The 20,749-nt window shown below is 43.2% G+C and overlaps 3 protein-coding genes across 9 annotated transcripts in view; 1 reads left to right on the top strand and 2 right to left on the bottom strand.

Annotated features, from left to right (window-relative positions):
• Nucleotides 1–683: 683 nt before the first annotated feature.
• Nucleotides 684–7,766, top strand: LOC109465771 (ATP-dependent RNA helicase DDX55-like). The gene is made up of 20 exons (XM_019763214.1): nt 684–876; nt 1,104–1,154; nt 1,339–1,425; nt 2,490–2,581; nt 2,734–2,796; nt 3,013–3,106; nt 3,299–3,354; nt 3,660–3,807; nt 4,077–4,118; nt 4,271–4,395; nt 4,819–4,908; nt 5,157–5,249; nt 5,448–5,562; nt 5,819–5,898; nt 6,091–6,179; nt 6,351–6,477; nt 6,618–6,699; nt 6,819–6,911; nt 7,095–7,172; nt 7,385–7,766. The coding sequence occupies exons 1-20, from the start codon at nt 781–783 to the stop codon at nt 7,460–7,462; spliced, it is 1,779 nt and encodes a 592-aa protein (XP_019618773.1). The 5' UTR covers nt 684–780; the 3' UTR covers nt 7,463–7,766.
• Nucleotides 7,767–7,824: 58 nt separating this feature from the next.
• LOC109462269 lies at nt 7,825–14,839 on the bottom strand. Its single transcript, XM_019758801.1, has 12 exons — nt 14,686–14,839; nt 14,049–14,228; nt 13,407–13,508; nt 13,038–13,172; nt 12,847–12,918; nt 12,017–12,238; nt 11,302–11,465; nt 10,591–10,786; nt 9,865–10,046; nt 9,230–9,411; nt 8,552–8,785; nt 7,825–8,138 (listed from the first exon to the last, which is right to left on the bottom strand). The coding sequence occupies exons 1-12, from the start codon at nt 14,780–14,782 to the stop codon at nt 7,871–7,873; spliced, it is 2,034 nt and encodes a 677-aa protein (XP_019614360.1). The 5' UTR covers nt 14,783–14,839; the 3' UTR covers nt 7,825–7,870.
• A 1,110-nt stretch (nt 14,840–15,949) lies between these two features.
• LOC109465250 (ataxin-2-like protein) overlaps nt 15,950–20,749 on the bottom strand; it is a 26,878-nt gene continuing 22,078 nt past the window's right edge. For 3 of the 7 annotated variants that reach the window (XM_019762422.1, XM_019762431.1, XM_019762471.1), the window contains 6 exons: nt 19,559–19,722; nt 19,075–19,192; nt 18,362–18,657; nt 17,523–17,711; nt 16,809–16,944; nt 15,950–16,356 (listed from right to left, as the gene is read on the bottom strand). In XM_019762422.1, the coding sequence (XP_019617981.1) occupies nt 16,310–16,356; nt 16,809–16,944; nt 17,523–17,711; nt 18,362–18,657; nt 19,075–19,192; nt 19,559–19,722 (950 nt within the window). In that variant the 3' untranslated portion in view covers nt 15,950–16,309. The remainder of the gene's footprint in view (nt 16,357–16,808; nt 16,945–17,522; nt 17,712–18,361; nt 18,658–19,074; nt 19,193–19,558; nt 19,723–20,749) is intronic. The other 4 variants (XM_019762444.1, XM_019762436.1, XM_019762452.1 and 1 more) reach the window with 4 other exon arrangements.

Below are 20,749 nucleotides of genomic sequence, written 5' to 3'. Positions count from 1 at the left end.
GGGATCTGTCTTCGGTCAAACTCGTACTCTTCCTCCCGGTATACGGCAACCAGACGAGCCATGGCGCTTCTCAGTGGGCCCACACTTCTCCGTGAGCCGTCTTTCCCCCTCGGAACCCTTCGAGCCTTTACTCGGGGACAAAAATGAAGGAATAATTTTGGAATTTCCGTTCCGTCCGCCAATGGCAGATGATGGAGGAATGAACAGCCTTCCTGCACACGTCGACAACCTATAACTCTCCGCACCGAAGAAAGTAATCCCAACTTAATGTAGGTCTAGGCAGTAAAAGATCTATAAAACTCATACAAACGAGCTAAAAGTTGTAAAAACAGTATTCAGCGTATATTTTTTAATCATAAAATGTTGTTTGAACGACAAATATGGGTTCTAAATTACTAAATCCCTGAAAACCTAGATTTTCGGCCAGCAGATTGATATGCATCCGCAGAAGGATTCGGAAAGATGGCGCCCAAAATTTTGCACACGGCACTAACATTTTGCACACGAACCACTGGCCTTCGTGAAGAACTTCCGGTGTCATATTGTGTCAATAACTAACTAAAAGAACAAAAATGCAAGAAAATGCCTCATTCTTCTGCTTACCATGATGCTAAAACCCTGATGCCAACGATTTAAAAACTGTCCTGCAGTGCTAAAGAGATCCACAGGGGATGCCACGCCACGCAGACCGGTGCAACCAGCTGCAACGTCACTTTTCTGGCATATGACGTCATTTCCAGTGGCAAGGACGACCCGGAAGTGAAACTCTGAGATGACAACATGGAGAACACATGGACAGATCTGGACGTGAAGCTGTGTGATTCGACGCACGACACACTGAAAGAGCTGGGGTTTCAACACATGACTCCTGTACAGGTGAGAAGGAAGACAATATTGTGAAGTTTGAAAGCATGATCTTTAATAGAAAGCTGTTTGATGATGGAGAATTGAATGATGATCAAAGAGCTGCATAGCACAACAACTTTCCTGCAGTACTAGTAGGTAACATATAGTAGTATATAGTACATGTAGTAGTGATGTTTAGTAGCATTATAACATGAAATCTATGGCCACTGATGTTTAATTCCATTATCATCCTACAGGCAGCCTGTATCCCACTCTTTATGTCCAACAAAGATGTCGCAGCAGAAGCTGTAAGTCCAACTTTTTATTGTTTTAGATGATTAAATTAATTTTGATTGGATCAAGGATTTCTCCTTGTTTTGATTAAAAGTTTAAACTGTGCTACGAATGGTGTTTGATTACTAAACGCTGTAAGGACCTCATCATACCTCATCATCTGGTATTACAAAGGAATGTTCCATATTGATTTACCAGGTTACAGGCAGTGGAAAGACGTTAGCTTTCGTCATCCCCATCTTAGAGATTCTGCAGCGGAGAACAGAGAACTTAAAGAAACATGAAGTAAGTCTGATGTCCTGTAAGTTCATTCATGTTCGTGGCACCTAAGTTTCACAGTAGAGATACAGAAGATATGTTTTCAAGTTACATAATTACCTCCGGGTAGGGATGTATATCCCGAGCGCGGAGGTTTTGTGAGGGAAGACGAAAATTGCGTTCGCACCCGTTTCTCGCGTTTGGGTGGACGGATATGTCTGGGACTTGGTATACGTTTTGCTGTTGGGCTGTAGATGGTGCACGTTGTTTTGGTTTTTTAGTATGTGTGTTTTAGTGCGTGAAAATGATGCGTTTAGACCGCCGATGGACACCCCTTTCAGTGTTGGTCGGGCCTCAGCTTTTGACCTTTGCATGTATAATCACCATTGAGGTCGCGACCACTGATCTGACCTTTCACACAGAGGGGTGTCAGCATTCTTTGAAACTGTTCAGATGTGAACCACATGTGCCGTCAATCAACGTCTCGTGCCTGGTGGGATCGCGCGGGTCGCAGCCAGCGAACTTCCGGGTGGGCCAATGGGTCAGGGGTCAACGCCCTCTTGCGCAATTTCGGATGTTTTCGGCTTACCGTGGTATACTGTCTCAGACCTTCTCGGGACTCGGTGTATCTTCTGTTAATGGGCTGTAGATGGTGCAGGTTTTTTTTTGTTTTATTGTATATGTGTTTTGGGGCGTAAGATTATTTGTATTTCCTTTTCGTGTCTCGGACACCCGTTACTGTGTTTGTTTACATTATCGCTGGTCGCTGAGGGTCGGGCAGCCAGATTCGCCACGGGATGCCTCCTGTCCTTTCTATTTTTGGGCTCCAGTCGGCTAGGGGGGATTAGTGATTTCACACATCATTTAGCCAATTACAAACATTTCGAAACTTTTCGAAAAAAATGGTATTCGCGCGAATTCACTAGTTAATTCAAAGAACAGTCCCAACATGCACCCAACATTCTGCAACATACATTACAATACCCGGAGGTACAAAATCTATGATTTTCCTTGTTAAGATTTTACTTTAGATGAGTTTGTCCCTAACCATCATTTGCAGCATGATGATTGTCTTCTTGATTGTGTTCCAGGTAGGAGCTTTAATCATCACACCCACCAGAGAACTGGCCCTGCAGATAGATGAAGTTTTATCAGCTTTCACAAAAAGACTGCCACAGCTGAGGTTTGTATTATCACTGTATATCATGCCAGATATGTTGCACAAGTTTGCATGGATCTTAAAAATAACTTATGATTGCCTTGTAGAAAGCAAGATTGACAAGTGGACCACGAGATGCTGTTTCTTACTTATGTTGTTCTTGATATCTTTTCCAGTCAACTTCTTCTAATTGGAGGTGGGAATCCTGTGGCAGACATCAAGAAATACCAAGAAAATGGGTAGGATGAACTGATTTCTCTACCATGTACAGTTTGTTTCTATCAGTCTTTCGCAGGAGTACATACGTATATGGTATCACTTGTTGGTTTGAATTTCCCTTTCAAAGTACATAGCTTTCTGAGTTGCATAGGTCATTAGGAATGCATTTTTTTCTCAGTTTACCCAAGCTATAAACATTTTTTGCTAAACTGGTCATGGCTGATCACCTGTTCCAGGGCCAACATCATAGTCTGCACACCTGGACGACTAGAAGACATCCTTCGCAGGAAAGAGGATGGCTTAAACCTGGCCGGACATCTCAAGTCTTTGGTAAGGAGAAGATGACAAGACTGCCCTATACCAGTTTAGATTTGTTGTGTTAAATTTTCCTTTTCCCTTTGTATACATAAAAATGTATACATAAAAAATGATTCATAAAAAATGTGTGCGTTACAAAGGCCACTGAAGTTTTGTTTCAGTGTTTTTATTTTCTCTAATAACAGTTACTGTTTTGTAATGTAGGAAGTGTTAGTGCTAGATGAAGCAGACAGACTGTTGGACATGGGGTTTGAGATAAGGTACGGAGGTTGATTTAAACTAGTATGTACTGTATATTAAGACTCATTATAGATAGCGGTAAATAGCATTGTACCAGTTATTTGTATAATGTTTATGTTTAACTAGCATGCAGTTTTTCTTGTTGCGTTATCTTCAAATGAAAAAAAAAAAGCATTTGCATGGGTATGCAATGAATATGCTTCCTTTGAATCATGACTTTGAAATATAGTTGCTCAAATACTTTCTTGGCTATCTTGTCAGATTGCCATTTGATGACTGAGTGATCATTGGCTAACTACATGTGATTGTTGTTGTGTTATTTCAGCATCAACACCATCCTGTCGTACCTGCCCAAACAGCGGAGAACAGGTCTGTTCTCAGCCACACAGACTAAAGAGGTGGAGGCTCTGGTCAGGGCTGGGCTCAGGAACCCTGTCAGAATCACGGTCAAGGAGAAAAATGTCGCAGAAAATGTAAGCACTCAGTCTTTTACATAGTTTTTGTGTAAATGTATGTATGTAGCTTCAATCAGTTTTCGTGTAAATGTATGTAGCTTCAATGCTTTCCATTGTCTTGTACTGTCTTTGATATACTTTACTTTAGAATAAGAAATGATTCCACCCCTGTGGCATCACCAATAACATTATGAATAGTAAGTTGTACTCCTAAGTAGTAATTCATAACATTGCTCCCTGCAGTTTAAGTTATCATGTGTATTTCAAAGACACCTTTTTTTTTCCAGGTACAACAAAGAACACCTGCCACATTAGACAACCTGTACATGGTAACTATTTACAATAGTATAAATAAAGATAAAAGATGTTACAAATACTTTTTTACTCCTTGCATTGCTATGTATGCCTTTTTATGTAATTGTACTGGTATTTAAAATCAGAATTTTAAGTTTATAACACAGGTCCATTTCTGTCTTACCAGATGTGCAGAAGTGACGAGAAGTTGAACCACCTGGTAGCCTTCCTCCGTTCCCATGGCAACGAGAAGCACATGGTGTTCTTCAGCACCTGTGCCGGGGTGGACTACTTCTCCAGTGCTCTCAGGGAGTAAGTCAAGTTTGTGGCACAGCCATATGTTTGGTTTTCCTTCAATGCCCACGGTCATGATAATGATGATTCTGGCATACTAGTACTCATTTTCACCTGAACGAAGTGAGGAAAGCTATGTAAAGTGCCTTTCCCAAGGGCACTAGGTTGGTGACTTCAGGATTCGAACCCAGGACCTCTTGGTTCTGAGTTGAATGCTCTGCCATTTCGCCACACAACCCCACAAGCACTCATATGTTTGTCGTAGGTCATCATAACACCCCCCAAAGCTTGCAATTGTCCGACATACGTGACAACGCCCCTAACTAACCAAGTATCTCTATTTTGTGTGCTAGTGATTTTTAAAAGTATAAATTCCTTGGAAAGTCTATGAGTTCCATTCGTGGTTGAGTTCATGATTTCTGTTGTGCTGTTTTGTTCCAGACTTCTGAAGAACACAAGAGTCATGTCGATCCATGGGAAAATGAAGCAGAAGAGAAACAAGATATTTGCACAGTTCAGACAGGCAGAAAGGTATGTTTGCCAACTTTGTATTCTTTCTAAAACTATTAGCAATATTTTCTACTATAGCACTGTTTCAGTAGTGTGTTTTTTTTTAAAATAGCATGACTGTCTAACATCTTGAAGGGATATTTACCCCGAAGTCTTTTAACAAGAAGGACAGCAGTATAGTTTGCATTTAAGGTCTATAACACTTTTCAGTTGAAGACAGAGGACCCTATGTTGTCCTTTTCTTTAATCCTGTTTCTGTACATTCACAGTGGAGTTCTGGTGTGTACTGATGTCATGGCCAGAGGAGTGGATATCCCAGAGGTCAACTGGGTTCTGCAGTTTGATCCACCAAGTAATGCAAGGTGAGGAAGATATACATTGTATCTGATGACATGAAACAAAAACATGCAACCAAAGGGAGTGTATATTCTGTCTACTAATTTGGTATCCAGGACCAAAAGGGTTGCTTAGCACAATGGAGAAGGGGGTGAAGTTTGCCATCTCTGATTGCCATCAAGTTGTTGTTTCTAATTGTAAAGTCCTTCCCTTATCCCCAATAGTGCATTTGTACATCGGAGTGGTCGTACAGCCAGGATGGGCCGTGAGGGCAGTGCTGTGGTGTTCCTACTGCCCGAGGAGGACACGTACATAGAGTTTATAGCAATCAACCAGAAGGTGGGCTTTAAACAATTTATAATTAACACATGCAGTTAGATGTGCAATGTTTTACCTGTCTGTGTCTTGTGCAGTGTAATACAATGCCTCATGCCTTCATTCAAAACTGGTATGTTAGGCCGAAGGGCAGTTATACCTGTTATACAGATACAGGTATATTTCCAATAGAAAATGTTAGTTGTTTTAGCCAGCAATTGTTTTAGCTAGCAGTTGTTTGTCTTTAATCATTTTTAACATGTTTGTATCCTTTATGCAGGTTACCCTGACACAGTTCAGACCTGATTATGAGGTAAAAGATGTGCTGCCAAAACTCAGGAAAATGTCCCTAAAGGACAGGTGAGGAAAAAAAAAATTAAACTGTTTCCATAAGTTCATAGAATTTATAGCTTTGTCTTTCTGAAAGAGACTTATTACGTACTTAACATTTTACTATTCTATACTATACTATACATGTACTTTACTTAACATTTAATGATTTACTGTTGAAGTTCAAAAACAGACTTCTCAATTTTGCCATGCCTTATACAGGGCCATGTATGAGAAGGCCATGCGGGCTTTCGTGTCCTTTGTACAGTTCTACCGCAAACACGAATGCAGCCTTATCTTCAGGTTCAAGGGTAAGGAATCTGTTTTGTAGTGTTTATCTTATTAGTAGACATTACTCCCAGGTTGTTGCTGAATCTAAGGTGTCACATTGTACTGAAATATCCCACATTTCTGTCATATCAGTAACAATAACAGAGATATTTGACTAAAAACTTATCATACTATATTGCTTTTATTCCCAGATCTTCACATCCCCAGTTTAGCCAAAGGATTTGGGCTGCTGAAAATTCCCAGCATGCCTGAGCTGAGGGGGCAACAGTTCCCAGAATTCATTGCCGCAGATGTTGACATCAGCAACATCCCATACAAGTAAGACTTGCATGTACACTGTATTGGAAGCTCTGTTTTCTTCCTGTTGCCATACCCCATAAGCTATGGGGAATCGGTAGCCAAATGGCTACTAGTACCTCACTGTGCTAAATGTTAAATTTGTTAATCTACTTTCACAGAGACAAGCAAAGAGAGAAGTTGAGACAGCAAAGGCTCAGAGAAGGAGTTACAGAAGACAAGAGGAAGAAGTTCAAACAAAAGGTGGGTTTCCACATTGAAGCATCTTCTGTGTAGAAGAGACTTAATACTTGTGCTGTGCAACAAAGTGGGACATGAAGAATGACAATGTGAAGTCTTCTTTCTTTGTTTTGTCTCAATAGTCATCATCCTGGTCTCAGCAAAAGGAAGCCAAAGGGAAAAAGCAGGACAGAAGAATGAGAAAAGAAATGGCTGGGAAAAGAAAGGTAGAACAGGTGAGAGAATAAGCTATGAAACAGTTTGCTTCTATTAAGTCAGTGTGATTTAAACACATATGTTTGATTCAAAACAGTTTGGCCAGAAGATGTTATGTCACAGATTTGTCAGTTGCCAATAATGACTTTCCTGAATGTTGTATTTTGTTAATGTTGTTACATCTCCCAATTTTGTACATATAGACACTGAAAGAAGAAGAGGATGACTTGGCCGAGTTGGCACGAGATACAAGGTTATTAAAGAAGCTGAAGAAGGGAAAGGTTTGTGCAATGACAATTTTATAAACATATAACTGTCAGAATCATAACTTGAGGTATACTTGTTCATTGATGTTGATCATAACATACTGTAGTACATATAGATGTAAACGTTTAACAATAGTATTGGAAAAAAGTGTGTTTTCTTGTGTGTTATGATATTTGACAGCGATGTCAAAATTGTGAAGCACAGATTTCTTGTTCTTTGTTCCCAGATTACTGCAGACAGCTGTGACAAAGAGCTGCTGGGAGAGGGGAGTGAGGAAGACAGTGAAGAGGAGGTAGAGGGGTGATCATCTTACAGGATTGAGATGAGATTGCCCTGGGAAGTCTCTATTTTCAAACTAACAGAAATGCCAATCTTCAGTTGAGATCCATTAAAACTCTTTGTTACTGTTTGTTACTGAAAAGATTTTTAACTGATATGGAGAAATTATATCAAAAGACTTAAAAGAAAAATTACTTGTACCCTATTTTAGTAGTAATTATGGTATACCTCACATAGTGCCAATATTGTATATCCTTATTCAAATGAAGAAATTAAAGAATTGTCCATACGGGTAGGTAAACTTCAATAGAATAAAGTGGGAACAAAAAGTATCTCATTTTATTTCCAAACCTTTTTGAATCATAAATAACACTAGATACTCCTCTGTATAATGAAGCCATTGTCAGAAGTTATAGCAGCTTTGTTGCAATCTTCAGTCATCCTTCGTTAACACAATGGGTCCACGAACCAATGAGATGCCCTGATAGCTAATGACATCATTCCTTGCCTCTCTGCGGCTGACATGGCCGCATCCCTGGGCGCACCTGGAGTCCGTGTCAGAGGCCACGCACACGAGCACCTGACAGCGCAGCACGACTGACCCTGACGACGCACCTGCAAACTTGAAGGCCTGGAAGCCGAACCGTTGGGCAGACGGGATGCCAGAAGTGCCAGCCTGGAATGTAGGGTCTACTCCACAGCTAGAAGGAAAATATTTTGTTGCTACAAATTAATCATAAGCTGAACAGTATGCCTGAACAAAAAACTTGTCCCCTATCTTAGATTCAGAACCATTGTAGCATTTCCCAGTACATGTATTACAATGTGAAGGTAAAATGTTACCACGTATTTTATGAAGGGGCAGCTGCTTTCCTATTGATTGCTCTAATCTTGATTGACAGCAAAATTGCAGATTGTACTCTCTGGGCCGTTTATGTCCTGGCACATTATTTAGTCTATTTGACAATATTACATATAAGTTTATAGTCTTTTAAGACTGACAGAGAGAAAATTATAATATTTCCAACAACCACTGGAGTCTGGTAAAGGCTAAGGATCAGTCTTTTTGCTGGAACTGAAATAAGAGATTAGTAAAGTCTAAAGAGTCCCCTACCCGTCCTTTATGATGTCGTACAGTAGAGGCCCGGCGGTATCCTCGGCTGTGGGAGTCGCCCAGCAGTCCAGTGCGAACACGGTCAGGTCAGGGTCAGCAGAGTACAGCTGGATCTGTACGTACACCATGTCACACACACGCACACTCAGCGGCTCGCGGGCCGGCACCTGGTAGGAGCCGTCTGTGTAGAACGTCATCGTCAGGTGGAAGTTACCATGTCCAGTGCTGTAGAATCTGGGTGAAAAATAAAGTCGCCGTGTGACAAAGGCAGAAAATACTTTCAGAAAGTTTTAGAACTGGCAGCATCGTCGGAGGAATCAAGGCAGCATTAGAAAATCTGGACCAAGTTTCTAAAATATTACGTTTTTTACCTAGCTCTGTTGATTGATATGTCATTCTGCGGTGATTTTGCATGTGCTTAATTGTTTAGTTCAAAGGAAGTTTATGTATTTTTACGTAACCTTTTCCTCTTCACAAGGGCTCGCCGTTACTATCATCAGACTAGTTGGGCGACCAATAATGCTGCAATCAGACCCCTAGTGAAAGTATTTAAGTGTACTCTTTGGCTTGACTGTGTTTATGTTTCTACACTCCCACACAGTTATGTATTTTTCACACGTAACATTATGAGATTAAAGCGTAAATGACAATACCAATCTGTCAGCTACTTTTACTCACCTCTCCGGCTCGGTGATGGCATTGAAGGCTCCCGTAGTGGCGACGGTTCCCGTGCGGGCCATGCGGCAGGTGAAGCGGACCTGCAGGCCGCACTGTGGAGCCGGACTGCCGCCCGTGGGCGCCGGCACCAGGTCCAGGTCCTCAACAACCGTGTTGCTGTACACAATAGCGTCTTCCGTTTCCTGTGATAAGTTTAATACGGTCCAAAAAATATTGCAACATATGTCACTATAGATGTATTACTTTGACAGAGGAGCAAATGAGGCCATTTGCATCAGCCATCTAGTTCCAACCTTCTCTCAACCGTGACGGGGGGCGATATCAACTTCCTACGAACTTTCACCCATTGCTGACGTCACATGTGAACAAAACCACGTGCACGTAATCATAGCAAGCAGGTCAGAAAGCGGAGGAAGAGTGAGTGATTCGGTCGAAAGTTTAGGTGAATACTTTTTTGAGTTAGAGAACAGTTTTAAGCTTCTCAGAAAATCTCGATAAAGTCGGTGATGAAAACGCTACCGTCCTGCTTTCACCACCAAAACAAAATTCCATATGTTCAGAAGACGGGATACAAAAGACGGGAGTTGCACCGAAATACAACAAGGTACAATAATTTAAAGAAGTTCCCCACTGACTGTTCTACTGGTGCCGCAACTGTCCAGGTACGTCCACAGGGTCACGTGAGTAGCGTTACTGGTCGCTCTGCAGGACGGGTCTATCAGGCGCATGCGCCGTGCCTCTAGGTTGGGCAGCTGCGCGCGGGAGAGGTCCACCTGCATGTGGTAGGACGTGCACGTGACCGTCACGTTCGCGCCACCTGGAACAGCATGTGAAAGGTGGCAATCAGAGATGTCATACTACACAACTAAAGAGGTAAGCGCCTCGGCGTAGCACGTTTCCTTCTCGTAAACGGCCGTTACCGTTTGAAACGGTCAATGCCACATCGCACTGAATGGTAGCTGCCATATCGGTATATCGTAACTCTTTTTGAGGAGCAGAAACATTTGAAAGGAATAAAAAAACAACATTTCAGATGAAAACGTACGACAGCATCGTGAAAAATAGTAAAGATAATAGTGAAAAGACAGAGCACAAGCTCGGATTCAAACCCAGGTCAAAAAGCCTAATTCTAAAACTCTATAATCCTCTTTGCCACAAAACATCACTGTGTTGACGTTCAAATACGCTTAAAGTTCACCCTAATTAAGCTTCTGTAATTTGGCATAGACCGTTTAAAGTGGCTACGGCCGTATAGTACGGAAAATAGCCTCGGCGTCACATACAACGTGCTGCAAAATCAGGAAATATACCGGTGCATGAGGATAAAAGACGTCGACCTTCGTGGACTGATATGGTCTTACCGAGACAGACGCTCTGCTGTATGGAGTCCTGTAGAGACAGCATCATGAGCGAGTCGAAGTCCCTGACGTGGTACACCTTGGAGCTGTCACTGGCGGCGGTCTCCAGCTCAGCCTCGTCCACGGCTGTCCCTACCCCCACCGCGTACACCACCACACCGGCCGTGTGAAGCTCCTGGGCCGCGGTCCACACGGAGATCTACGTGGATAGCAATTGTTCATTGATCAGGCATTGTGTGCAATCTCACAGCATTTCCCTTACGTATTGCAAAATGTGTAGCAAATGTGCAGATCTTCGCACATTGGCGACACCAAATCCGTCTGTGTCCTCATCAGTGTTTGGACACAAGTATCAACGACACCGTATACGTACAGTGTGCGTGGAAAGTCGTGTAAAGCACATTTCCCAAGGGCACAACATTGGGAAATCGGGCATGCATGGCAGAACCTACCTCTCCTTGTAAAGTTTAGTTTGTAATGGCAATGAAATATATTTAGAAAGTTGAAGGTAAAAAGCTGCAATAAGGTAGTCTGGGTGCTAGCTCCTCGGCTCTAGGGTTGATATGTCCCGAAGGGAAATCTACCATTTAGGAGTCCCTCGGTTGGACCCTGGAAGACCCTGGATGTGTATTGGCCATAACAAAAGTCTGGCATCCCTGACTAAAGAAAGAAATTGAGGAAGGAAAGACAAAGAAGGTGTAGTAAAATTTTTACCTGTGACTCGGGTGAGCTCCTGCCGTCCGTGATGAGGATGACTACCCTGGGGACGCCCTGAGTCTCCGGCCGGGCTCCGTACAGCTCCGAGAACAGCCGTCTGTTCGTGAATACCAGCGCCTTGCCGATCTCCGTACCAGGCCCGTCCATGTAACGGATCCGAGCTGGTGGAGAATATAGACGTCGTACAAAGTTGATTGATTACGTGCGCATAAACACTAAACACGAAAGAAAGGCTTACCGTAGAACCCCGTATTAAGTTAATCTAAAATGACTGTATAGCTGTACAACGTTCAACAAGTAGCAAAAGTAAGAAAAGTTAGGACTGTGTCTTGTTGTTGCAGTTTTGTGGTGATATGGAGAAACGAATAGTGTTTTCTAGCATGCTGCAAATGTCATCGGAAGGCGTTTCAGCACCAAGGTCGTAAACAATCGGGCCCCGAAAAGGACGAATAGACCGATCCCATAGCCCCGCCTACTACCATCAAACGTAGAAATGCAAAATCACGGCATGCAAATGAAAATGTTCACGGAAATGTAGCTACTCTCTCATTAGTCGAACCGCTAATTGCAACTCTCTCGGTCATTGGTTGAACTGCTCATTACATTTCTCAGCCAAGACCCGTCTGCTGTGTTGGTCGGTTTGCTACGGTAGTTGTTTGCGTGCATTGTACTATGTAAGCTTCGGGACTGGTAGAGAGGATGAAATGTGTACCTATGGCGTTCCTGAGGTCTGTGCCGTCCAGGTAATCTCCCAGGTGAAACTCGGCCTGCACCATCCACGCGAACTGGACCACTCCCACGCGCGTCTGTTCCGGACCCACCTCGAAACCGTCCACCACGTCACGCACGAACTTCTTGGACTTCTCGAACTCCAGCGGGCCCACACTGGCCGAGCCGTCCATCACGAAGGCCAGGTCTACGGGGGTACTGCACTCTGGGGACGAGGAGGGTCAGTACGTGCGTTATCTTGGGAACAAGCTGCCAAACACTACGTTAGAATTTTAGTGTACAACAAGTTTTAGTACAGTGTAGACTCTACTACACATTTTAATGTACTACTACGTTACAATTTTAGTGTACGACAAGTTTTAGTACGGTGTACAAAGAATTTTGACTTGACTTGACTTTATTGGGATCCACAATTAGCTTACAACAAATGTAGCTATTCTTCCTGTGGTCCTTCAAGACACACATGGCACATTTACATAACATAAATACATGGCAATTACAACATATCAAAACAGATTAAAATAAGGCTATATACATGTACATCATCACCACTTCATTTCATTCCAGTTTATTACTTTATTTTACTACTACGTTAGAATTTTATTGTACAACAAAGAAACTGCCAAACACTACATGTGTACGTTAGAATTTTAGAAGTTATCCAGATCATTTCAGAGCTTGAGATGCCTCAAAAGGGTCCTTCCAAACCACTTAGCGGCAAAATCTAGGGCGGTATGAGGGAGCACATGTTGAAATAGTGACATTGTGTTTTGATCTATATATAACGTTATAACAAGGTGATGTATACAATACCAGCTACAGAGGTCCGATGTCTGGACGCCAACAGAAAGGGGTTGAATGGTGGTGCTGGGAAGATCGGTGCTTCTGAAAAACATTTTTTGTTTGTTTTACAATCAAATTTAAAGTTCATTCACATGGTCCTGGTAGGAATTAGGGATACATTTGCGTTGTCTTGTATTGAAATGTGAAATTGCATATATTACCGTCGCATTTCCTCGGTATCTGTGCCCTACACTGGCCGGGTTGACACCTGCAGAGCGGGGACGGCCGCTGGGCGGCGCAGTAACCGATGTCGCACTCACAGCCAAGGTCTGGGTAACCCAGCGGGCCACAACGGTCTGAAATACGAAAAAGGAAAACCCAAACACTGAACATGCACTTTGGATAGAATTAAAGCTTCAGAAAGTGACATCATGAAAGACTCGTTCCAATCTTGGACTTGGACGAAGAAAACTTTTACCAAAGTTGGAGTTTTGCGATAAAGACTGCATCTCTCTGTAAACTGGACAAATGTGGCTTCGAACATTTCTTTTTCTGTGTTTTGAAGACCACAGAAAATCATTTGACCTCACCGGCACAGTTCTCCTCATCATTCCCACTGCGACAGTCCTCCGTCCCGTCACAGATCCAGAGCTGTGGGATGGTCTCCCCGTCACCACACTTGTACTCACGGGCTGGGCGGGCGATACATGCGTAGGAACAAATATAAAGTAACACAGCGGTGGCAAACTACGAAGGTTGGGCCACATGTTCATCAGCCTGGAGTCCAGCCTTGTTAGCTTTGGTCCGCTCCCCAAGATCAGCTACCCAGCCAACAAGCGGATCTTGGGGCGGAACAAAGCTAACAAGGCTGGACTCGAGGCTACATGTTCCTATGACCAAAGTTTGACTGAATACCTTTCTTATTCTTCCTTCGACCCAATTTTAGAGTTACAGTTTCCAAACAACATGCCAAAGGTTCATAACTAAGACTGTGCATGCGTGGTGTGATGCGAAGGCCGCAAAGAGTCATGAATAAAGCATGATCTCACCTGTTTTGTTTTAGGGATCTTCCCCTTTAAAACTGAGAATGGCACTACTATTTGTGAACCTCCTTGGCTAACTAGCGCCTGCGGTTGACACGTCACTCAACGAGGGGTTAGAAAATCATTCCATGGCGAAAGTACAATCCATACTTCACTTAGAATAAAAGTTTGTTTTGATCATAACCTTACCGAACACCCCGAGTACTTTCCTCTCGTTCGCCCTCCCGCGGACGGCGGCTGTCTCCATCAGCCTGTCCCGACTGTCGGTCTCCTCCCGGGTCTCGTTGGTTTCTTCTCCGGCGGGTTGGAAAAACATGCTTGCCCTGATTCTCCTTGGGCTTTCTGGGTCATGCTCATGGGGTAAACTATCTGAAACTTATGATTTTAGTACTCATGAATAATTGGGATACTAGTATTCACAATATATTAATCACCATCTGTGTGTTTGTCGAATTTCCAATCAGATGTTGGAAAAGAATTTCGACAGCTTTAAATAAGTTAGCCAAACAGGGCTGTCGGAAAACGTTAAGGTCTTCCCTTCTAACGTCTGCTTGGAGTCTGACAAAAACTTGATCAGCAATACATGAACAACAACGAAGAACGCACAATCTACACAGCTTCTTCTTACTGTGATGCATCGATCATACATGTATCAGCAAATTTGTTGGGGTGGAGCATTGTACATTGTAAATTTCCAGGCATACCTATTTTGGCTTTTTATTACGACAAAATGGTTAAGTTCTTCTAGCTGAAGTTAGCCATATATGGAGTCCAAATCTCACGACTGGCAATTCTTGTCGAATCTGTGGAACGGCAGTGTACATACCTTCAGAAGCTACGTTCGCCAAAAAGACGAACAACAGTAAACTAAGACTCCTGCAGAACCATCCTTTATCAACCGGTATCATGGCGGACTCCCCCATTCACTGTATACTGCTGGCAAGCCTTCAGAACATGCGTGCATTTCTGCACTTCATCAAAACCGCCACGTGGCTTTCCGTCAGCATCACACACATGCAAATTACCTATTCACCTGTCAGGTAATTTCGACACCCCTCCGATGGACGACCTTTTGGATACTAGCAACGAACGCGTGATGTCCGTCATTTGTTTTCGTCGATAATGAGCGATAATCTATGAGTGATGTCTTTGGTGCCGATTGTGTAACTCATAGACATAGTTCTTAGCTTGTACCATTTTAGGTAGACATATAGAAATGTAAATTTACCTGGCAACTTTCAAGGTTTACCACCCAATATGGTGGGCAATACGTCATAGTCACGTGAGGGTCAAACATTATTAACGGGTATGTAATGTGACTTTCAAGATTTAGACATATGGGGTGTATGTATAACCTTGCCTGGCTTGGACGTCTTTCCCATGGTGTGGACCTACTACATGGCTCCTCTGGGCGTCTATGAAAGTACGTCTATTGTCAAACTTTGTTGCTAGTACATGATACACTTGTATAGGCAATGGTTGTTTAACTTTACAAATAAGGACTATAATATTTCAATCTCATTACTGTGACGTTTCATATGCCTGTGAAATCCTTCATTTTTCGTCAGGTTGGTGAATGACTGAAGTTCTCTATTCAAGATATGACGTTTTGTCAATGACAGTCATATTCATCTCGAGAATTGATGAAGATGGTCAGAGCTCTTGTAAACGTGGTTGTAAATAAACAGCTTTGATATCATGTTTCATATGGCCTGTAGTTTATGTGATGTATATGGAGTTCATATTTTAACAGAATAAACTAACAGTGGTTTGGTGGGGTCGTGTGGCGTAGTGGCAGAGTGCGCGACTCGGAACTTAGAGTCCCGGGTTCGAGTCCTGACATGCCACCGATCTTGTGCCCTTAGGAAAGGCACTTTACACGACTTTCCTCACTCAGCTCAGGTGTAAATGAGTATTGTCCTGTCATGTATTTGTCCCCTGTGTTGGTGGCGGCATTAATATAAGTTGAAAAAACTTGAGTGTGTCGTCACCACGTCCGGTGATTACATGTTGGAATAATAAAAAAAAAAAACTAACAGTGCAGCTTTACTGCTGGTATCACACACAAAGATGACTTCTGACCACAGTAATGTTTTGTTTTATTTTATTGGTGTCTACAAAAAAAGTCAAACAAAAATTCAGTTCGACCTCCTTCACCCGGCAATCTTCTCTGATCTGCTTTTTTCTTAAACAGGATAAAACAAAAGGGCCATTGGGCACCCTTTTCATATCTGCCAACACTTAGTGACGTTCCATCATTCAATACTCTCTTTTAACTTCTTTCTTCTTTAATTTAGTTCCCAGATTTTTTTTTTCTTCTCTACAATCTAAAACAGTCGTAGCTTCATTAATTATAGATGTGCTGGCATGTCGTAGTAAGATTCCTCCGACACAGAGTTGTTGTGACCGCTGCGCGTTGCGACCAATCCCGGCCGGCCGTCCCCTCAGAACTAGTTTCCCTGCTGGTAGGCTTGCATGGGAGGCTGTTGGTGATGAGCTGTGGACGACAAAAACACAGAATCAGGATCAGGATTAACAAGAAATCCGAGATTTCAGACTTTTCCAAGAGGTATTGGAAGGTCCCCTCCTGCAATGCTTGGCTTCCTGAATTCCCCCATGTTAACTTTCATAGCTCCAAACCAGTCATTACACCTTTTGACCTGTCAGTCTGCCTGTCAATCTTCCCCACCCACATGCTATCAAACCTAACATGTCTAGACACACAAACAAACCCACAGTTCAACCACCCAAAAAATACTTTCAGTTCTTCTCACCAGCTACTGCACAATTGAATCAACGGAAATATGGTAGGGGCTTATTCTAGAGATGGTCTATGATAGCCAGTAGCTATAGTGTAGCAAGTCATTCAATGAACTACAAACATCAAACACTGCAAGCGTGTTACAACAAAAAGGCTATTTAACAAAAAACACAAGGTGAGCCACATACAGGTGCGCTGCTGACCTTGAGCGTGTGTGAGGTACTGTGGTGTCATCTGGGCGGTAGCAGCAGAGGATGCTGGGATTGCAGCAATGGCCCCGTGAGGTGCACTGGTGGGACTGTGGCCCTGCCCACTCATCTGTGCCTGAAACGGCAGCGTTCCAACAACCAGTCGCAACCACTAACAGTCTACTTCCTCATTCTACCATGTATGGTATAAAAATAGCCATCCTCTGATTCTATGCCTGCCCTTACTCCTACACTGTATATAAACTAAATGTTACAGTTACTGATACGCTTCTTTTAATTGTGCCAGCAGTGCAACTAGTCACAAACTCGTGAACCCAATGACTTTCTTAGGCCATCCAGCAACGACTACAAACTTCATAACGCAACTGTATCTTTTTATGCTTACTTCAAGATCCCTTGTTTTTCCATTTGGTACTACTGAATGACTGCTTTAAATGCATCCAATGCAATTTCAGGGTGGTACCCGAAAAAATAAATACTGGTAGACACCTGGCGAAGCTTGTTTTGGGACTATTTCAAATGCTTCAAGTATGAAATGATGACAAAAATGTGCTAAGAATGTCAGACAGATTTCCTCATCCAGATAGTTTTGTTTCGCCATCCTGAAATTGCATTGGATGCCTTTAAGTTATGCACAAAGAGGCAGAGAGAAAAGAGCTCTAACTACTAAAATGACAAGCAAGCGACAGTCACCTTCCTTACCTGGGGCACCAACACCATCTGTGCCTGGGGATGGGGGTGCTGGCCGTGCGTCTGCGCCATGTGCGTGACGGGAGCGCCCGCGGCGTGCGGAGCAAACTGGGGCTGCTGCCCGGGGCCCATGCTGTGGTGGTGTAATGTCTGCGAGCTCTGGCTGTGAGCCTGGTTACCAGCTGGAATCATCTGGGGGGGAAAAAGTTTGTACACAGACTTAGTACAGTAACTACGTCGATAAAGGATAGACATCCAGCATGATCCAGGGAATAAGATACACAATACTATTGCGAGAATACAACAACCACTCTGTTGAAAGATACAAAATGGAAAATCTATCTGTAGATTCTGTAGATTAAGGACAGATGAGATGCGTACACAATTTGTAAAGTCAAACAGAAACTGCCCAAACTCTTATCGGAGAAAGAGTAACCTTTAGCCCACTGACAGAGCCATTTGGTTTTGGGGTTAGGTAGCAGGGAGATGGTTAAACTGTGGGGTATGGCTTAAAATCCCGCTCTTCAATGTAATTGCAACCTTTCTTAGAAGGAAAGAGCTGGAACTTAAAGTTTAAACTACTGGTTCAGTATTACTGGACCATGGACAGTAAAGGCTTGCCCTGTCTTACAAGCAGCACATGGCTCCATACTGACCTGCTGGGGCATGTGGTAGACCAGCTGCGGTGTGAGGCCCATGGTGTGCTGCTGATGGTTATATTAACACATGTGTGTACTGTTCTATACTGACCTGCTGGGGCATGTGGTAGACCAGCTGCGGTGTGAGGCCCATGGTGTGCTGCTGATGGTTATATTAACACACACATGTACTGTAATACTAACCTGCTGGGGCATGTGGTAGACCAGCTGCGGTGTGGGGCCCATGGTGTGCTGCTGCTGAGCCTGTCCCTGGCCCTGCCCGTGTCCCTGCTGGTGCACGGGGCTGGGGGTGGGGTGGTTACTCTGCTGCTGCTGCTGCTGCATGACGGAGGACTGGGGCTGCGGGGAGGCGTGCTGCTGCGAGGCGTTGGGGTGCCCCTGGGCGGCCAGGTGGGGAGGGGGCTGGGCGTGGTGGTGGACCTGGGCGGCCTGGGGGTAGATCTGCTGACCCCCTTGCATGGTACCGGCAGAGTGAGTCACTGCAGGTAGAAGGGAAGCAAACAAAAGGTCAGGCACAGGAAATTAGGCCCCTGGACTACTGTAGCTGGCAGGGAGCAATCAGCAACACATGTCTAAGGATTTATTATGACTATATGTTTATGGATTTATTAGGACTTAAATCATATAGCCTGTATCTTGTTATGCTTGTCTGACCCTGACCTCTTCCTAATGAAAAAAAGTCAGGACGCCAACTCCCATTTTGTGAATAAACAAAGGCACCAAGAAACAAAATATTATCAGACAATAACTTGTTTACTTGCCATGTTAAGAATCATTAGGATTGGATTAACTATGGACAATAAGCATACTACAATTGCTCTCCAGAAGAAGTATTGTTATGATGATGTCACCACTGTAAAGATGTTAAGATTAATTTAATCAAAGACTATACTAACCGAACATGGGAGCGGAGTGTTGGTCTGTAGGGTAGCCCTGTGGTGGGTGGGCATTCTGGAGGGGCATCTGTGGAGTCACCATCCTGGCTGTGCCCTGCACCATCGGGTACATGGTTTGCTGCAGAGACATCAGGAGAACAAGTATGTGTATCAGTCGAGTTTGCTTTACTCAAAGGTACTTTCCCCACTGAGTTTAACAGTACAGACACTTGGTCAACTGGTAAATTTAGATAGTTTGCTTCAAAAGCAACAGATCAAATTCATGAAAACATAACTGATCCAGACAAAATCAAACAAGAGGATAAGTTCTCAGTCACTCACGACTCATTATGTTATTTTGTATTATGCAAATCTATGAATTACTCAATTAATATTTCAATGCTTTGTTTGCTTGCTTACAGTTAAAGCATACATAAATCCAAACCAAGGCCCCAAACCCATAGTTAGCTACGTGCCCAATGAGATCCTGAACAAGGCCCCTTACCTGTGGATAGCCTGGTGCCTGTTGAGGCATCATGGTCTGGCCTGGCCCCACGATGCCCTGTGGATACTGCACAAACTGTTGTTGGTAAGGTCCGGGGGAGATGAGAGGGGTGACCGGTCCAGTCTGCGGAGGATGACCGTCTGACCGCTGCTGGTGGGCCATCACTGGAGAAATCGGACCAACACAAAAATGAACACAACATACAGGCTAGACGATTCTTTGTCGTTTCCAGCAAGAGGAAGACTTGCTAGAAGTCTGACAAAGACTTCTGTCGACACCCCTGCTTTGTAGTGGTCATGCCCAAATGCACAGAGGTGTACATTGATGTTAGGACAGTACCACCCTCCCAAAGGGGGTGATAGCATAAGGGTTCAAGAGAAACATACGATCCAAGCTGCATTTTGTTAGGAAGTGGAATTTTTTAATCAGATGTCTTGAAGGCCGGTTCCTTGCAAATTGCCTGAAAATTGAAATTTGGAGTCATGGCATGAAGAGGAGACCTTTTAGTATTCCACTTGCTTGGGGCACTTGCTTTGTTACAGGATGAGTGTTATTATTAGTCCAGTGCTTTTGCCTCTCAGCAGCTCACATGTTGGTCCAGGACTTATCACTGAAATAAAGTTACAGCAGGTTAGACCTTACCTGTGTTTCATCCTGGCACGTCAGAAATTATTACATTTCTGCAATGTTTTTTTTTCTTCGTTCCAGATTTTGCTTTGCCAAAAGGCTAAGTTTTAACCTTGATGACATGCAATGGTTTGTGGTGATCCTTGCTGCTTTCCATTTAGACAATTCTACGATATTTGATGAGTGGCTATAATTGAAGCATTTCAAGTTTCTTCCATTGAGGACTTTTGTAAAATCACAGACCTTCAATCAACTGAAGGGTACAATTTTTGTGAGCTAAGAAACTTTTTCTTACATCTTGATCTTATGAGAAAACTTTGAGCCATTGTACAATTATGTTCTGTTTTATTTCCAACATAATAAAATTTGAGATCACTTATCTTGTCCCATCCACAACCAAAAGCACAACAGGGTGTTCTCGCTACCTAAGATTAGTTCCTTGAAAAGAGTTAGTTTTCTGCAAGTATTAGCACTTCAAGCATCTTTCTAGCCACGTGAGTTTCCAAATCCTTAGTTACAAGCACACACAGCAAATCATAAAAATCTCACTTGCGTGATCTAATT

This window comes from Branchiostoma belcheri, unplaced genomic scaffold, assembly GCF_001625305.1.
Source record: "Branchiostoma belcheri isolate BF01 breed outbred unplaced genomic scaffold, Haploidv18h27 scaffold1, whole genome shotgun sequence".
Taxonomy (NCBI): domain Eukaryota; kingdom Metazoa; phylum Chordata; class Leptocardii; order Amphioxiformes; family Branchiostomatidae; genus Branchiostoma; species Branchiostoma belcheri.
The sequence above is the reverse complement of the archived record's forward strand: the minus strand, read 5'-3'. Positions and strand labels throughout refer to the sequence as shown.